The 16,101-nt window shown below is 35.8% G+C and overlaps 1 protein-coding gene across 1 annotated transcript in view; it reads right to left on the bottom strand.

The window, feature by feature from the left end:
- ABCA13 (ATP binding cassette subfamily A member 13) overlaps positions 1–16,101 on the bottom strand; it is a 173,374-nt gene that overhangs the window by 139,287 nt on the left and 17,986 nt on the right. The window contains exons 7-13 of the mRNA XM_066326804.1: positions 15,326–15,441; positions 14,153–14,286; positions 12,248–12,412; positions 10,571–10,773; positions 3,921–8,627; positions 2,575–2,681; positions 605–723 (exon numbers count right to left, since the gene is read on the bottom strand). Of these exons, the coding sequence (XP_066182901.1) occupies positions 605–723; positions 2,575–2,681; positions 3,921–8,627; positions 10,571–10,773; positions 12,248–12,412; positions 14,153–14,286; positions 15,326–15,441 (5,551 nt within the window). The remainder of the gene's footprint in view (positions 1–604; positions 724–2,574; positions 2,682–3,920; positions 8,628–10,570; positions 10,774–12,247; positions 12,413–14,152; positions 14,287–15,325; positions 15,442–16,101) is intronic.

The following is a 16,101-nucleotide window of genomic DNA, read 5'->3' as shown; positions in this document are numbered from 1 at the left end:
AGGTGCCTCTTAACATCTGTTTACTTTAACACATTGCTGTTCATATCAGAAAAATGTCCAGGTAGACAAAGCAGCAGAGCTATTTAATAAAGAGAAGACAAATTCTATGATAAAAAACATGACTTTAGTATTTGTCTACATATACACGTGTACTATCCAAAGGCCTGCTTCCAACTCTGCCTGACTCTCTATATGCCAAATATTACTCCCATTTGCTGGCCATTTCATGTTAAACAAAAAGAGGCTGAATCCAACTGGTAATAATAGCTGCTATTTTAGCTGGAATTATTCTGGCCAAAAAGTTGATTTTTTTCTAGCTTAATTTTACAAATGTTCCTGTGAAGATTTCAAAGTATAAATGTACTATAACTCATTAAATTAGCAGAATAACAGAATTTAAAGAAATTAAAAATGGGCTGACATTGACAATCAAATTATCCTAGTTATAAGACTTCTAATAATTTGACGTCATACGTACAGCTTGTAAAGCTTACCAATGTTTATTTAAGGAATTCCTTCTGAGTATCTCTATCAAAATTATCAGAGCTATACCTATTTAATGCATGTTATAAAGTACACTTGTAGGTGAGGGAATCACTCGAACCTGATAATGATGCTGAACCACAGCAATCCCTTCAAAGACAGAGAGGAGCAAGTGACTCGTTAATCCACCTTTACACTTTGTAATGGCACAGAAGATGTTGCTAAAGACAATGGGCTCCTCTGCAAGAGAAAATGTCCAGATTTATTCAGATTTTAAAAAACCCACCTTGAAATCAAATTTAAAGTTAGCCAACTAACAAGGAAGAGAATTTTTTTAACAAACAAGGAATGTCTGATGTTTTAAGGCACAGAGAAATATTTCTATCTAGATTCATGTAACATTTCAGAGGACAAGAAAGGCTGGTTTGATTCAATTCCATTTACTCTTCTCCATTACATTTTCCTGATTGATAATAAGAACATCCCTACCTGCTACAGAACCAGAGAAGAAAATTTCATATTTGCTCTTTTTGACCAAGAAGCATAACTGTCAGAAAATGAGTATATTAACCACATCTACCTTTTCCTTGGGCAGGCTCCCCTGATGCTATTTCCCTGTAGAAACACCTGGGTGTTACTAACCCTCCAGTGAGCAGTAACTTTCAAACCCAAACTACAAGGGGAGTGACACAGCATTGCATAAAAATTTTCCATATCTTGGGATAATGAACCCATATTATCCCCCGGTCACCCATGGAGGCCATTTCTACCCAAGCTTGCACCCACCGTATCCTTGGAAAAAGCCTCCCTTCTACTGTCTGCAGTGGGTTTGTACATGGGATAGTAGTGAAGGAATTTGATTTGACTGCTGAATTCTCATTCAATACCAAGGTAATTTTTTCAACTATGTTAGTTTTTTGGTTTTTTTTGGTTTTTTTTTCCCTTAAGTTTGGTTCTTAAGTCAAGTAGAAAGAATAATAAATATTAAACACTACTTCTTCAATCAAACATTGGTCTTGCTCATAGAAGTAATACAATACAATTCCTCAAATCAAACCAAATCAAGTAGTTTTCATCTTTTCTCATTAGGTTTCATAATGTTTTCTGTGACAAACAAAAAATTATGAAACACTCCCACAAACAGATGATTGAAATGAGAATGACAGAAATTTAGTTCCCTAATCTCAGTTGTCTCAAAAAATATACTGTTCTTCAGAGGTCAACAGAACACAGGTACCTGGCTACACAAAATTCAGTATCACTTATGCTAGCTCAACATCACTACTGTTTTACACTTTGGAACTACATCCATCACAGGAGAGTGGAGAAGGCAGGCAAAACTGGGTTGTAATGTCACACCTTACAGTCTTTTGGAAATTAATTTGGCATAAGACATTACAGATCTCATCCCTTGCTGTAGAAGGGCAGGTTCACGTCTCCTCATTGCTCTTTGCAAATAGTTTTAGACACAGTTGGCTAAAACACGAGCTTTGAAAAACTTTGGCTTTTGTCTTCCAAAGAAAACATAATATGAAATTATACTCGGGTCAATATAGAGCCTTTCTTAAAGTGCACAACTTGGGAACATATACATAAGGAATAGAACAAGAACACATTAATTTTGAACATTTTGTTCAAGGTGAAGTTTTTCAGCTACAGGTAGCCAATTCACTGATATGACATGGCCAGAAGTGGGAGATGCTGCTTCCTTTAAATACTTGCCCCATATTTTGCCAACTCCACACTGCCCTGTGGCAAGTCTGGCTCATTAAAAAAAAAAAAAAAAAAAAAAAAAAAAAAAAAAAAAAACCCACAACACTTATTCAGCTCACAAGCTGAGAAAGAACAGCAAGATCTCCTGCTTTCAGTGGGATTTTAAATCTACATGAATACTACAGAAAGAAATCATCACTTTGTATGATCTGCATCAGATTTTTTTCTGTGCCTCCATTGGTTTAATTTCTAGGCATCAGTATGCTTGCTTTTCTTGGGATCACCCAAACATTTTTGTACAAAAGATTGCTTAAAGTAAAGTTCTAACTTAACAGCACTAGCATATAGGGACTCAGAGTCACTAGTGTAGTAACCAACCTGAAAAGATTTTGAGAATATTCAAAATGGTAAATTGCAATTTCTGCAATAGTACGACACCATCAGGGTATAAATGTTCCTGAAGAATGTTGCAGATTTTTGATGCTCTGCATAAAATCAGAAAGAAAACATTATTTTCATTTCAAGGGTACCACAGAAAAATTTCAAGTGACAATGCACAAATGCAGTCTTCAACTCATCACACAAGGGTTTCAACATTAACAGTTATTACGTTTGTTTGAACTATTTCAAAATCAGAATATAATACCTTCACATTAAAAATATATTCTAGGGGTGCTAGAAAATACCTTCACAACAATAAGCAAAATCATAATAGCCTCAGAAATATTGAGAGCCCACAGGATATGCTGACTTGATGGCAAAGAACAGATAATCAGCATGTAGGGAAAATAAGCCACTTTGCTAGTGTTTGGTTTGGGGTTTTTTTCTTTTGATTTTTTTAATATTTTTCAACAGATTAGATTAATACGTGACCCTGATGGCCAATAGTTTCACATAACCATTATGTGAAATGGCTATTTCACATAAGGTATTTTCATGAAATTCATCAAAAAGGTAAAAAAACCACACCAGAACATCAACTTTACAATGCCATTTCTCAACTGGTTTACGTCAGCAGGACCAGTAGCTCCACCAGCAAGATACTCTGGAGCTGTTTGGAGCAAGCAACTTGTGGGCTCATTCAATATTGTTTAAATGCAGCAACTCCAGTCTAGCAGCCTTTTAATTAAGTAAGCCATCAGTAAATCTGAAGCAGTTTCCTCTGCTTCTGGATTACATCTGATCTGAGTAATCGAGCAAAAATGATCATGGGCTCAAGATTCCTTCAGACACCGCATTTGTTAAACTGAAAAACTTAACATAAGACATCAACGAATTTAAGTTCAAGAAAATTTGCATAGCTATATGTGGATATAGGAAAAAGCCTCCACACACCCCACAGAGAATTAGGCCCAAGCATTCCTTTATATTTAGCTCCACAGGCAAAAATTACTGTTGCCTGCCAATTAGTGGGGATTCAGCATTCAGACCTGCAAGGACTTTAAAACACAGATATCTTCAAATATTTGCTTCTATAACAGCTCCAAAGAAACGAATTCAAGTATCAACACATATTTTAAACACAAACTAAAAGCAACAATCTGGTCCACACAATGTGTTATGTGTTCTGATACCAAATATGGCTGGTTTGAACAACATAAGTTGGAAAAAATCTGCGATGAAACACTAGTTAACTTAATAAAAGTTTTGATTGAGCTATTCATTAACAGAGAGCCTGTCACTGTCAGCACACTTCCCAAAATTAGTACATTGAAAACACTCACCTCAGTTCTGCCATTACATCCTTATGCAAATTCATTAGTAAGACTTTTATTTTATTCCTGTCATGCTCTCCAGTAGACTGAAATATTATTTGCAAAATCTCTCGCATGATCTCCAGAGTTCTGCTTTGGGAATGAGTAGAAGTTTCTCCATGTGGTGCATTATGAAAAAATGAATCAATGAAGTCAAGTTTATGAAGCTCAGTATTGTTTGTATGCAAAGCTTCATCTACAACATCAAGATCAGCAATTATACGAAGGAGGCTGTTTAACACAACTGGAAAAGCAGCGTGAGTATTATTCAATTTCTCTCTGCTAACATGACTGTCACCAAACAACAAACCAGTGTAGTCCTTCTTAGACTCATTTTGGAATAGCTCCAGAAAGGCAACAATATCTTTGACAGCCAGCAGTAGGTCATTTGAGGAATTTTCATTAGTCATAAAGAGAATTAGAGCATGCATTATTTTAGAATAATTTTTACTGTTACACTCACATAGGATGCTCTTCACAATGTCTCGTATATCTTCAAAATTTCTTGATATAGCATGTGAAGATGATGTCTTAAACTGCTCTAGTAAAACATCAGGAGCCATTGAGGATGACTGTCCAGTAGCAAACTTTAGCAATTGAGACCCTTGATCTAGCACCACAAGTAAATGCCTTACACTAAAATTCACCAACAAATTTTCTATGCTTGTAACTACAGGAAACCAGAAGTTCTCAAAGTTGTCAGATATATTGATGTTCCCACTTAGAGCTGATATTGTCATAAGCATTGTATGTGTCTGGTTTCCAGCAGGTGACAGTGTCATTAAAGGCTGAACTATAGAAAGAAAAGAAAGGACAACTTCAGTATCTAGGAGTCTAGAAACTTCACTGGTCATATTCTTAACATTAGCAAGAACACTCTTAAGTGATGTTCTTGACTCTCTGTTCCATCTTAGGCCACCATAAAGATTATCCAGCTGTTCAAGAAGACTTCTGGCCATCTCAATTTCTGACACTGAAATGCTGCCCAGAGTTTCCACGATTTGTAAAGCCATTTGGCTCTTTGGTGTGGAGGAACAATTGACTGCATGTGTATTATTCACCTGCAGTGGCACAGCATAAAGGGAGAGCTCATTCCAAAAGTCTAGCAGCTCCTTGACAACTGAGCTATTTACATGATGGAGCACAGAAAACTTCAAAATTATAGAGTTCCATTCTTTGATCTGATGAAAAAAGCAAGTCAGGTTGCGCATGATCTCTATCTGAATGTCCTCCATAGAGCAAGCCAAAATGTCATCCAGAGTGATGAGTTTGAGATCCTTAATGATTTCAATGACAGCATTGTAATGAAGAGTAGAATTGGTATGCACAAAGTCACAAGGTTTAACAGTGGGATCACTCGGAGGTGTTGCTGTTGTAAGAGTCCAGCAGAATGCCGCAGAAAAACAAACAGAGGCCTCCCCAGGTTCATTGGAGATGTCTGACAACGTCTCCAGCAACGTTAGAAGATCATCTACCTGGTTAGAGAACTCCTCATCAGTAAACATCTGCATTTTTTCTTCCTGAGTCAGTATGAAAGCATATATTTCAGTTAGTGCTTCTGTAATGTTTCCATGAGCCAATATTTCTGTGAGGCTGATGACATCAAAGAGGAGATTGAACACATCTTCTATGCTGTAGAGCTCATCTTGTTCAAAAAGCTGTGCTATTTGGCGCATATCAGTTAGGTTCCAGTTATATGATATGTTCTCAAATGCATCCCACCACTCTGTTAAAGAGCCTAACTCAGAGTTCTCAAGAAAAAAAGGTTTGATATTTTTCAAGAAATTTTCTAGGTTCTCCTGAACCTGTTTGAATCTACTTATCAAAAATTCAACATCCATGTCTCTCATGTTTTGCACCAAGGCAACCACATGCTTTAGAAACTCCTTTTCATCTCTTAATGGATAGACAATAAAAGTAGGAGATTTGAAAATTTCAAGTGCCTTCCTTACCAGTTCAATATTCAGACCTACTGTTTCTATCAGTTTCTGAGGAAATGTTTTGTGTTCATTCTGCAAGTTTGAGTCAAGTTTTCTAATCATATACTGAAAGAGGTCCATCACCAAATTGATATTTTTCCCATACAAGAATAGTTCCATCTCATTGTCCAAATGAGAGGAGCTATTTTCTTGGACTTCAAAAGTTTTATCCTTCAGAAGATTTCGAATTTCTGACAAAAGTTCCACTGATGTAAGATGAACGTGCCAAAAAAGATTAGGGAGCATTCTTGAAGTCCTGTTAAAACCATGGTTTGACTGACTAAAATGAGTCTTATTTGACATATACAATGAATTTCCAGTTGAATCACTGATAATGGTTTGTATTTGCTCTCCAGAAATATTTAAAAGTGTAAGAATAAATTCAAGCATATTAATGTCATCTTTTACATAAAGTTCAGGGAGAATAAATTTCAAAGTTTTTGCTATGGTATTGAAATAAACACTTAGACAAATCACATCAGAACCACCTAGGGAACATTCAGGGAGTGTCAAATTAAAAACCAAATTAATAAAGTCCACCACATTCATTAGCTTAACATCTGTCTCAGCATTTCCCAGAGATTGCAGAAGAAATAAAATATGTTTTGCACTTTCAAGGTGGGAAGGTGACTTGTATTTTTCAGTGAGATTACGTAATCCATGGATCCATGTGTTACAATCCTGTGCTTCATCCATTGTACTATGAAAATCTAGAAAGGAGTCAAAATGAGATGAAAAATTTGTTTGCAAGTAGCTTACGTCTTTCGGAGTATTATCCAAAATTAATTTGGTAATATTCTGGAAAGTGCTGACACAAACCATATATTTATCTCGAGGTACACTTTTTAATAAAGCAGATGTATCATTTATCTCAGAGAGAATAATTTCAAGGTCTTTTTGGGAGAGCTTAAGAATATTAGAAAGGGAATTTCCAATGGAAAATACACCAGCACCCTTATCTTCGCCCTCAGATCCTCCTGAGATAGAGGCATCAAGCCAAGAATTCAAAAACTCTTCATTAACAATCTTCAGCAGAGATTTCTGTATTTTAGTTATCATGATTCCCATTGTTTCTAAAGCACTTTCGAAACTGCTATCTTTAAGCAAGTTTGTGGCATCAAATGCATTGTTAATCACACTTAGAAGATTAACAAAGAATGCATCAAGATCTTTCAAGTAATTTAAATTTCCATGTTCCTGAAATACAGGTTTTAATAGCTTCATTGCTGCTCCTGTAGCTTCAACAATAGCCATAGCACTATTATTGCATAGTTCATCTTGAGTTACATTTAAAAGATTTTCAGAGAGATATGCCAAATCATCTCTTAGGCAGACAAAACAGGTTGAATTCAAATTTAAGATTTCCGACGCTTCTTCAAAAATTTCTGTCCACGCTTGAAGCCATGAAAAAGTGCAGTGCAAAGCAGAAGGCACACTATCCCCCCAGTTTGTTACATCAGACAGGACACTGTCCAATGGAAGCAGAAGTAAGTTATAAACCTCTACTGAATACTCTACAGAACTCATGTTTGCTAGATAAAAATCAGTGCATCCACTATTTACCAGGCATCCTGGGGACAGATCAAAAAACTCTTCCAAATAACATAAGACAGCTGTTTGGAGTTCTTCATCTATAAATAAAGTTTTAAGGCTGCTCAAAGTGTCATAAACAACTTGCATATCTTTTTTTCCATTCTGTGCAAGAAATTGTGCCTGAAACTCTGTGTAGTTGTAAATAAATAGTAACTTTTCACAGAGAGACTTACTGGTGAGGTTCCAGAGAAGATCGAAAGTTTCAAACAGAAAATCAAAAACTAGTTCCTTATTTTGCAAATCATGCCATACAGGAGAAGATGACATACTTTTCGAAGTCTCATAAAGAAGGTTTAACAGAGTGTTATTGCTCTTTATATTTAAAATCATATCATCATTCTGGTACAGAGACAAAATTTTTGGAACAAGTAAGGACACACTACTAGAGTTTAATTTTTGGATATTCCTGAGGAAATCATGCACGATTTCTCCTAATTCTTGTACTTTATACATAAAATTTGCATTTGAGAGGAATAAAGAGGAGGTATTACTCACTCCAGGAATTGTAGTAAATGACACATTGACATGATCACGAGACAATGCTCCAACTCCATAGAGATTTCTTTGGAAGTGTCCACTTAAATGTTTTAAATGGTCCAAAACAGTAATATTTAACTCTGGCCAATCAGTCAGGATATTTTTGAGCAACACAATACTTCTATTATAGATTTTGTTTTCTGTAATAGAAGATAAAATTCTAGATAAGGTCTCAATTACTTCTTCCTCTTCTACTTGACTCAATAGAGGAACCCTAGAATCAAGTTCATGGAATAAAATTTCCACTATATGCCAGAAAAAATCTGTCTTTTTCCTCCAGAAACCCTGAAGAGGCTGCAGACTTTTTTGCAGCTCATTATGGAGTTCAGAAACTGCAAGTGAGAAATTTGTGGCAGAATCCTCTCCCTCAGCAAATTTTTTTATCCATATAATTGCATTATTCAAGGCATTTTCAGTTAGAGACTTGTTTGAAGAAACTGAGAAATCAAACATTATAAATATTTTTTCTATGACTTCTATAAGATGAAAAAGATGATCCCTTTTCTTTTCACCAGGAATCCTTAAGTTTTCTTCTGTCTTCAAAACCTCTTGGAAAGACGTCAAAATCCTAAAAAATTAATCATAAAGTTTTTTTCTTGTTAGTTATCTAGCAGGCAGACAAGATTTTTTTAACTATATATGACTTGATTTTAGAATCTAGGCTTATTTACTTAATTCAAGGAAATTCCAAATATAATTTAAATAGGAATCACAAAATCTGAATTAGCAAAACTTGACAATTGCTTTGGCTTTCAAAAAATGTGAAAAAACCCTACTGGAAAGTCACAACCTTATTCAAATCAAAACCTGAATGTAGACAGCAGTTAAAGAATTGTGCATTTATCAGTACTTATAATCAAGCTTGTAAGCCACAGAAAGTCCAACACCTTTGACTACATCACATTTTCAGCTGCTGTAAAGAACAAAGGTTTTATGTTCCACAGAACAATTATTTTACAGACAGGAATGCATCAATAAAATTTACCAAAACCTCTAATTTTCTATGAATTCTAAAGAATTTTTTCTTTTCTCATAATTATTGAAAGCTAAAACATTCCAATTGATTGACTGATAGCTGAACACTGCTATTTTAATATCTACAAGAACATGAAATCACAGTGAAAATTGGAACGTAGCAACTGATATTTCTATTGTGTCAGTATTACTTACCAAAACAAAAACCAATTACTAGCCCCGTAAGATTGGTCAAAAGGAGGTGCATGGAAAAAAGACTCTGAATGTAAAGGCCTCAAGTTGAGAAAACCTTCTCCTTAAATATATTTTCTTTCTCTCCAGACTCTGCAATCAACAGAGGTGGAGCACAAAAATATTGTGTGCTGCAAACAAAAGGGTAAAACTGCTAAAAAAAGTACTTTGCTGTTGCTTATAACTGCAGCAGAACAGCAGTTTCCTTTCATAAATTAGAACCAAATTTCAAAACATCCTACTAAATTTTTTAACAGCTTGACAGCAATCTCTCTCTTACTAGTTGATAATGGATTGTTTCTTTTAGATTTATCCTCAGATGTCGATTTATACAACATGAATCATATCTCCTCCAGTTATAGCATTTGATATGAATAATTAATTACAAGCAATGAGAAACTGAGGCAAATATTATAACTCCCAGAAGCAATGCAAGTCATCCAGTGTGCTGTTAGAAAGAGGCAAGTATCAGCTCCTGTGCTCTGCCAGACCTTTCTTGAGGCTCTGCCAATTCTGACAAACATTAATTCCCTTTATGTACAACTTAACTCCTCTCTAGACTCTTTCAGATCAGGAATATTTTAACAGCCTGACAAAACATATCATTCTTAACAGGCACAGGGTTTACAGCCACATCTTATATAAAGTGTTTACATTTGCATTAAGTGATGAACCAAACAGAGAAACTTGAAAATGTAAGAGAAGTTCAAAAATATCAAAAGAAATCATAGACTCAGAGTGCCCTAGACGAGATTGCAAACTACATACGTACAAATAGTTCCATGGTTTAGAACTCTCTTTTCCATACTTCATAGCTGTTGCTGTAGACTTCTGTCACAAGATCTCCTGCACAACTGAGTTTGACTTCTACAGTAAAAATGCTAAATATTTCACATGCACTGGACTTGCTATAAATGAGAAGTATTACTGAGTCACACCAACTACTTCTGGGAATTAAACTATGTTTGCAGAACAAGATAAAGAATTCAGGTCCTAGTTCAAAATGCCAACTATCCACAGCTGCTGATTCCCGTGAGTCCTGATCCTGTAGTAGTCAGATCCTCTGCTGAACCTGTAGGAAGCTATACTCTGGAGCACAAACTTAATTTTTTTTCCAGAATATGTAAGCGTCAGCACAATTATTTTACTGTATACAAGGTTTTGAACTACAAAATAAAAACTAAAAAAAAAAAAAAAATCACAAAACAGACAAAACACAGAAATCAATTAAATGCAAAGTGAAAATTAATATTCAGGTTGAGCTAATCTTATAAGATAAGTTGCAGAAAGACAAGTATAACTTACCAATCATGAGATGAAACATATCCTTCTGAAAAATAGGCATCTGATTTCTCATTCCATTGCTGGATCAGGGTATTTATCTCTGAAAAAAGTTCCCTAGCTTTCCTGTCATCTAGAAATTGAGACATTAAATCAGCCATGATTCTTCTAAGTTCCAAAAAGAGGTTCTGAGAGAGACCGCTGTGGCCAAGCCATTGCTCAAGTATCTAATGGATTGAATGCAAAACAGAACATTTAATTAATCAAAGCTTTCTTACTTAGGCAGTACAAATAATTTGCATGTCTTTAAAAAAATTCAGAGTCAACAACGATAGTAAAATTTCTCCCTAAAATCCTCAAGAAATTATTGACATGACAAAGGTTGATTTTTAATACAATTTTGGCTGACATACAAGTTGGCAGTGTAACAGCACACAGACAACTGACAGCCTATGTGGTGCTGACCTTGCCTAAAGACCCAGGAATGGAAAAAAGGTGGACTGAGGCTGAAATCAACCAAAAGCTGACTTCCACAGCCAATTACTCGGGCTTTCTTTACCAGACTTCTGCCTATACTGCCAATATGATGGAAGACAGCAGCCTTAACATTTTTGGAGTCTCATAACACAAAGATGGTGAAGGAGCCTGCATGCTCCCACTGTGCAGCCCAGAAATAAGCATAACAGGGCCTGGCCAAAACTACTGACTGCTCTCTTTTCCTTCACCATTACTTTTCTTTTCAATGCCAAATGAATATAACAGATTTACTAAAAGAGATATCCTGTTCACCAAGATAATTTGTAGTGGCCAGCAGCTTACAATATTTCTGGTTCCCGTAAGAATGTCAACCTTTCCTAAGAGTTTTTAAATCATGGCTGAAATTAGTACTGGGTTTTCCTACATAGAAATTAGTGCATCACTTTTGGCAATCACATTGAATTATTGCCTCCTGCTTCATACTTCATTATACAGCAGGGAAACTTTCCCAAAGATTACGTTTTTGAGGAAATACACAGAAAGCCGTACATGTTCTCTTTACATAATATCGCAAAGATCTCCACAGTAGCTTGATACATGATTCTTCTTTTTTAATGGAGAAAAACGTGATATTTGAGTATAAAAACAAATACCAGTGTTAAGGTAGCTAGGTGTTTTTCTTAGGAAATATCTGAATATTTATTTCTTTCATCCATGCAACTACACATATGACATCACAGAGAATGCATGCCAAGCTATTCTGCCAGATCAGAATTTTAAGATGCTCTACTGGAGGTATACTTTTATCTTCCTTCAGCCACTATTGCCAGAGACAGTGAAGGGAAATAATAAATAAATTAACTATGTATCAGTGGAGGTGTCTAGTCACTTTTCAGTTTTGTTCAACATTCAGTCTCAGGTGGAACAGTAAATGTTTACTGGAACAGTAAATAGTTTCCTCTGACAGGTCTCCAAATTGCAGTATATTTCATTACATTCCCTATTAAATTTCAAATCTGAATCTCTGTTAATGAGAAAATCTGATTAAGTGGACACACAATGATAGATTATACTTCCACCGCAAAGATTCTTTATAAGGATTATTTCATCTTATTAGCAAGAAAGCTCATTAAAAAAAATTTACAGTTAACTTAGATCTTTTAACTGAGTTACTGCTGACAACCTGCATGCAAAAACTAGGAATTCAAACTTATTAAAAGTTACCCGTGCATAGAGTTTGAACTTGCTGACAGCATGAACAAGATACAGTTTGGCCTCATGCTGTGCAGAATTACAGCCCTCTCCATTATTCTCTTTCTTTGCTTCATCTTCTAGGACAATAGCCAGAGCAGAGCACACAAACTGCTCCAGTGTCTCTCCTGTGGGAATCTGGCAAGGACACAAGGAATTGATGAGTATTTCAAGAGTGTTATCTCTCCTATCAACTTACTTATCTGGGGAAAATAAGAATAACACATAGCCTCTTCAGTGAGAACAAAGCCCATTTACCCAGCCTCACATTCCTGGGCACAAACTTCAGAGTACTCCACATGCAGGTAGCTGTGTAAAATACCAGTGGCCCCATAAAGGTGCTCATACAGCAGGCAGAATATCAGACTTGTATACACAAGGAATTTTCACCTTGTGGCTATACTAGTGCTACTAATTCTACATTAATTTGCAGGCTGGTGCTGAACTAACCTGACTAGGATATCGTACCCCTACAGTAGAATAGCTATATTGAAATAACTTCACAAGTATAAAAATTACTGACATAATAAGCACTTAGTACAATGATACATCTCAACCAGTGATAACATGCAGCAGATTTGTTTTAAATTGAGGTTGGTGGGTTTCAAGAGAGTGGCCAAGAAAACAGAATATTTTCCTCACAGATTAGTTTATAAATTCTGTAATGAAAAATTAAATATTCCCAAGCCTATGAATATTATTAAAGCTCACAAAAAATAGTGCCACATATTTTAATCTGTTATTGCCTTTCTGAGACACTTTACACCCTTGCTTCTTTCAACTTTGGCCAGAGAATTTATAAAAAAGTTTTGCTGGTGCTTTGATACCAAAATAAATGGGACATTAGCTAGATAATTGAACTGCTTGAAACAAACATTGTCCAGGCTTCCATACTTGCTTTCAAAGTTTTTGATGGTCTTCATTGTTCCAATACATGTACAAAATATTGAGATACTAGTTTAAATAGTTAGCAAGTGAGTAGCCTGGGATTTCACAGTCAACCATAGCTACTAAGCTGCAGTTGAATTGAGTTCATTTCATCAAGCAGGCCATCACTGATATTTCATTAAAAGGCCATTCAAAAGTCAACGAGTTTTTTTTATCATTTATCCACTTGTTTAAATCAGTTATTTTTACAATGAGCTCTTCTGGAATGTAACTCTAAACTGTACTGCTCTGCAAAGATCAAACAGATTTTACATAGACATCAACATGTTCTATTAAAGAACTTGTAGATTTAAGTACAAATGCAAAAGATGCTTCCAGTTTTCTGCAGTTCAAACCACACAGACCACCACAACAGACCACTTTGGTCTAGAGGATAAGGTAGAGTACCCTACCTTGAAGAAAAATTTTCTTCTAAATGTGATGCACCAACAGGATATTTGATTAAGCACCACTGAGATAACTCAGTCTAGTATATTCATATCAAGACTGCACAACTGAGAAGAAAGGACTCTTAGTCTCCCTTAATTTACACACAGAAGAGACAGGCATTCTTTGTCCAGCCTACCAGATGAAAGATGCTACCAGACAAGCTAATCCCGTCAGACTCAAATCAAGGATTTGGTTTAAAAGCTTAGTGGAGCAGTCCTCAAAATTCTGTACAGGATTGGATAATAAACTCTGCCATAAACTGTTGTGACTTCAGAGAAGCATAAATTCATTAGTGTACACAACTAGACCTATCAGAATCTTCATGTGCAGAGATTTCAGCTAAAGCTAAATAGATTCATTTTCTGGGAATGAAGCCAGGATATTTACAACCTTATAGCTGCTTCACAAAGATAAGCACAAAGCATTCTGTAATGCAGGAAAATTCAGGGTACAAATAAAAAATATTAAAGAGAAGGACATGGAAGTTTTCAACTGATTTACCTCTGTTAATTTTGCTGTATAACTTAACAGCTTTTCAACATGAGTGCCATCAAAACCAAACCTGGATTCAAGTTCTGCTTTCACAGCAAGTGGATTCCACAAAACATCCGCAAAAGAAAGATTATATTGAAAACCTGCAAGAAAGGAAATACTTTGCTTATTTAATTCATTCTTTTTATTCATGTTCTTTTTGGTGGTTTACATTTGTTGAACTCCAAGTACCACAGTCCCAGCTTTTTTGGGGAAAGCAGGATGTGTGCACCTGAACACCAATTTCCTAGGATAAAATCTATGATTGCACTAATGGCAAATCAGTTAATGTGATGGCACTTTAGCAATTGGTGTGATGATGGTGGGATGTCCCTGTATAGTGATTGCCAGAAAAATCAGTGGGGTGCCATTCTGAATTGACAGAGTCATGCAAACGTGTGTGTGATCACTGGTTGTGAATCACTACTGAGAATGAGAGTAACAGGAGAATGCCAGAAGTTCCAGAGAAATCAAGTTCATCCTCTGTGCAAGGGCTCCAGCACATCACCTTTGTCCCACATCAGCCTTCAATTTTGCAGGTGAAGTGGGTTTTAGACTGCATAATACTTTTAGCCTGACCTTCCCTACCGAGCAGTCAGCTGCATCTATACATTGTGTGCTTCAGTTTGCCCACAAAACTTGCTTCTGACCTTTTCTTGTTTTCCTGGGGCCAGCCTACCTTCTCCTATTAAACCCATCTTCCATAGTGAAGCAGCAGATGGAGAAATGTAATGCTTCAGCTGACAGTAGAATTTATGAGAACAGAAGAATGAAGCCTGAACCAGCCATAATTCTTAACACACATCCAAAACAAAAAGTTCTCCTTCTATCAAATGGAAAAAACTCTCCTTTCTATTGATTTAGTATCTCTCAAGAATTCATCTCTGAAAGACTCTTCTAAACACCATGTATTGGACCAGTTTATCTGATGCTTTGCTTATATGATAGTTGCCAGAGTCTGATAAAATTTATTTTTAGTGTTGGTATTTAAAAAGCAGATCAATAAAGAACTGGGTTAGCACTACAGCAATATAGTCTAGTCCCTGCACATCAGGAACTTAGCAGAAGGTCCAACAGTTACTATCATATATTTCCAGTATGCCAGTGAGATAGTTCAAAGAAAATCAGAAGGAAATTTCTTACCTTCTAAGCTCCTATCCTGTACTGATGCAACAGTCAAATTCAGTGCCATTTTCACCACTTCATAGAAACTTTGGCCTAGTGGCATCACAGCTAAATCCTTCAGTGACACTAAAGTACTGAAAGTGAGAAAAAAGCAATAATTGAGCTGTTTATACACCCAGAAAAATCTGAAAGGACTTTCTGGAAAGAGACAACCTTCAAGCAGTTGAGTAATAAACCACTTTTTTTACTGTTGAAAAACCGATGTTTTATGAATTTAGAGTTTAAATGAACAAAACACAAACTGAGACTTTACAGCTGGAGTATCAGTCAATCTCCATTAAGGAAATGTGTCCTTAGAGGATCAATGTCCTCTTTAAAAAAAAAAGGGGGGGGCGATGAAAAATAAGAGCAAAACTACCACAAAATTCTCTGTTATCCCCACAAGGAGGCAGGATACTTCTATGTTACTTCCCATCGATCTTCAGGGAAAAAACCTTTTTAAAGCAACATGATACTTATTTCTCAGGAGAAGTCAAACAAAGTGCAATACAGAATGCATTGATAAAAATGTATCTATTGAATTTCTTACAAGTGTGTGCCACCTTAGCTGTGAAAAAAAAAAAAAAAAAGTCTGTCTTAATGTAACTGTAATTTACTACTTCAAATTTATGGAGAGAAGAGAGGAGGGGAGAAAAGACAGACGAAGAAAAAAGAAGAGCTACAAAGAAACAACCAAAGCCCACAAAAACCCAACACCAGTCATGTAGCTCTAAAAAGTCTCTTTTTAAGTACTT

This window comes from Sylvia atricapilla, chromosome 1 (assembly GCF_009819655.1).
Source record: "Sylvia atricapilla isolate bSylAtr1 chromosome 1, bSylAtr1.pri, whole genome shotgun sequence".
Taxonomy (NCBI): Eukaryota; Metazoa; Chordata; class Aves; order Passeriformes; family Sylviidae; genus Sylvia; species Sylvia atricapilla.
The sequence above is the reverse complement of the archived record's forward strand: the minus strand, read 5'-3'. Positions and strand labels throughout refer to the sequence as shown.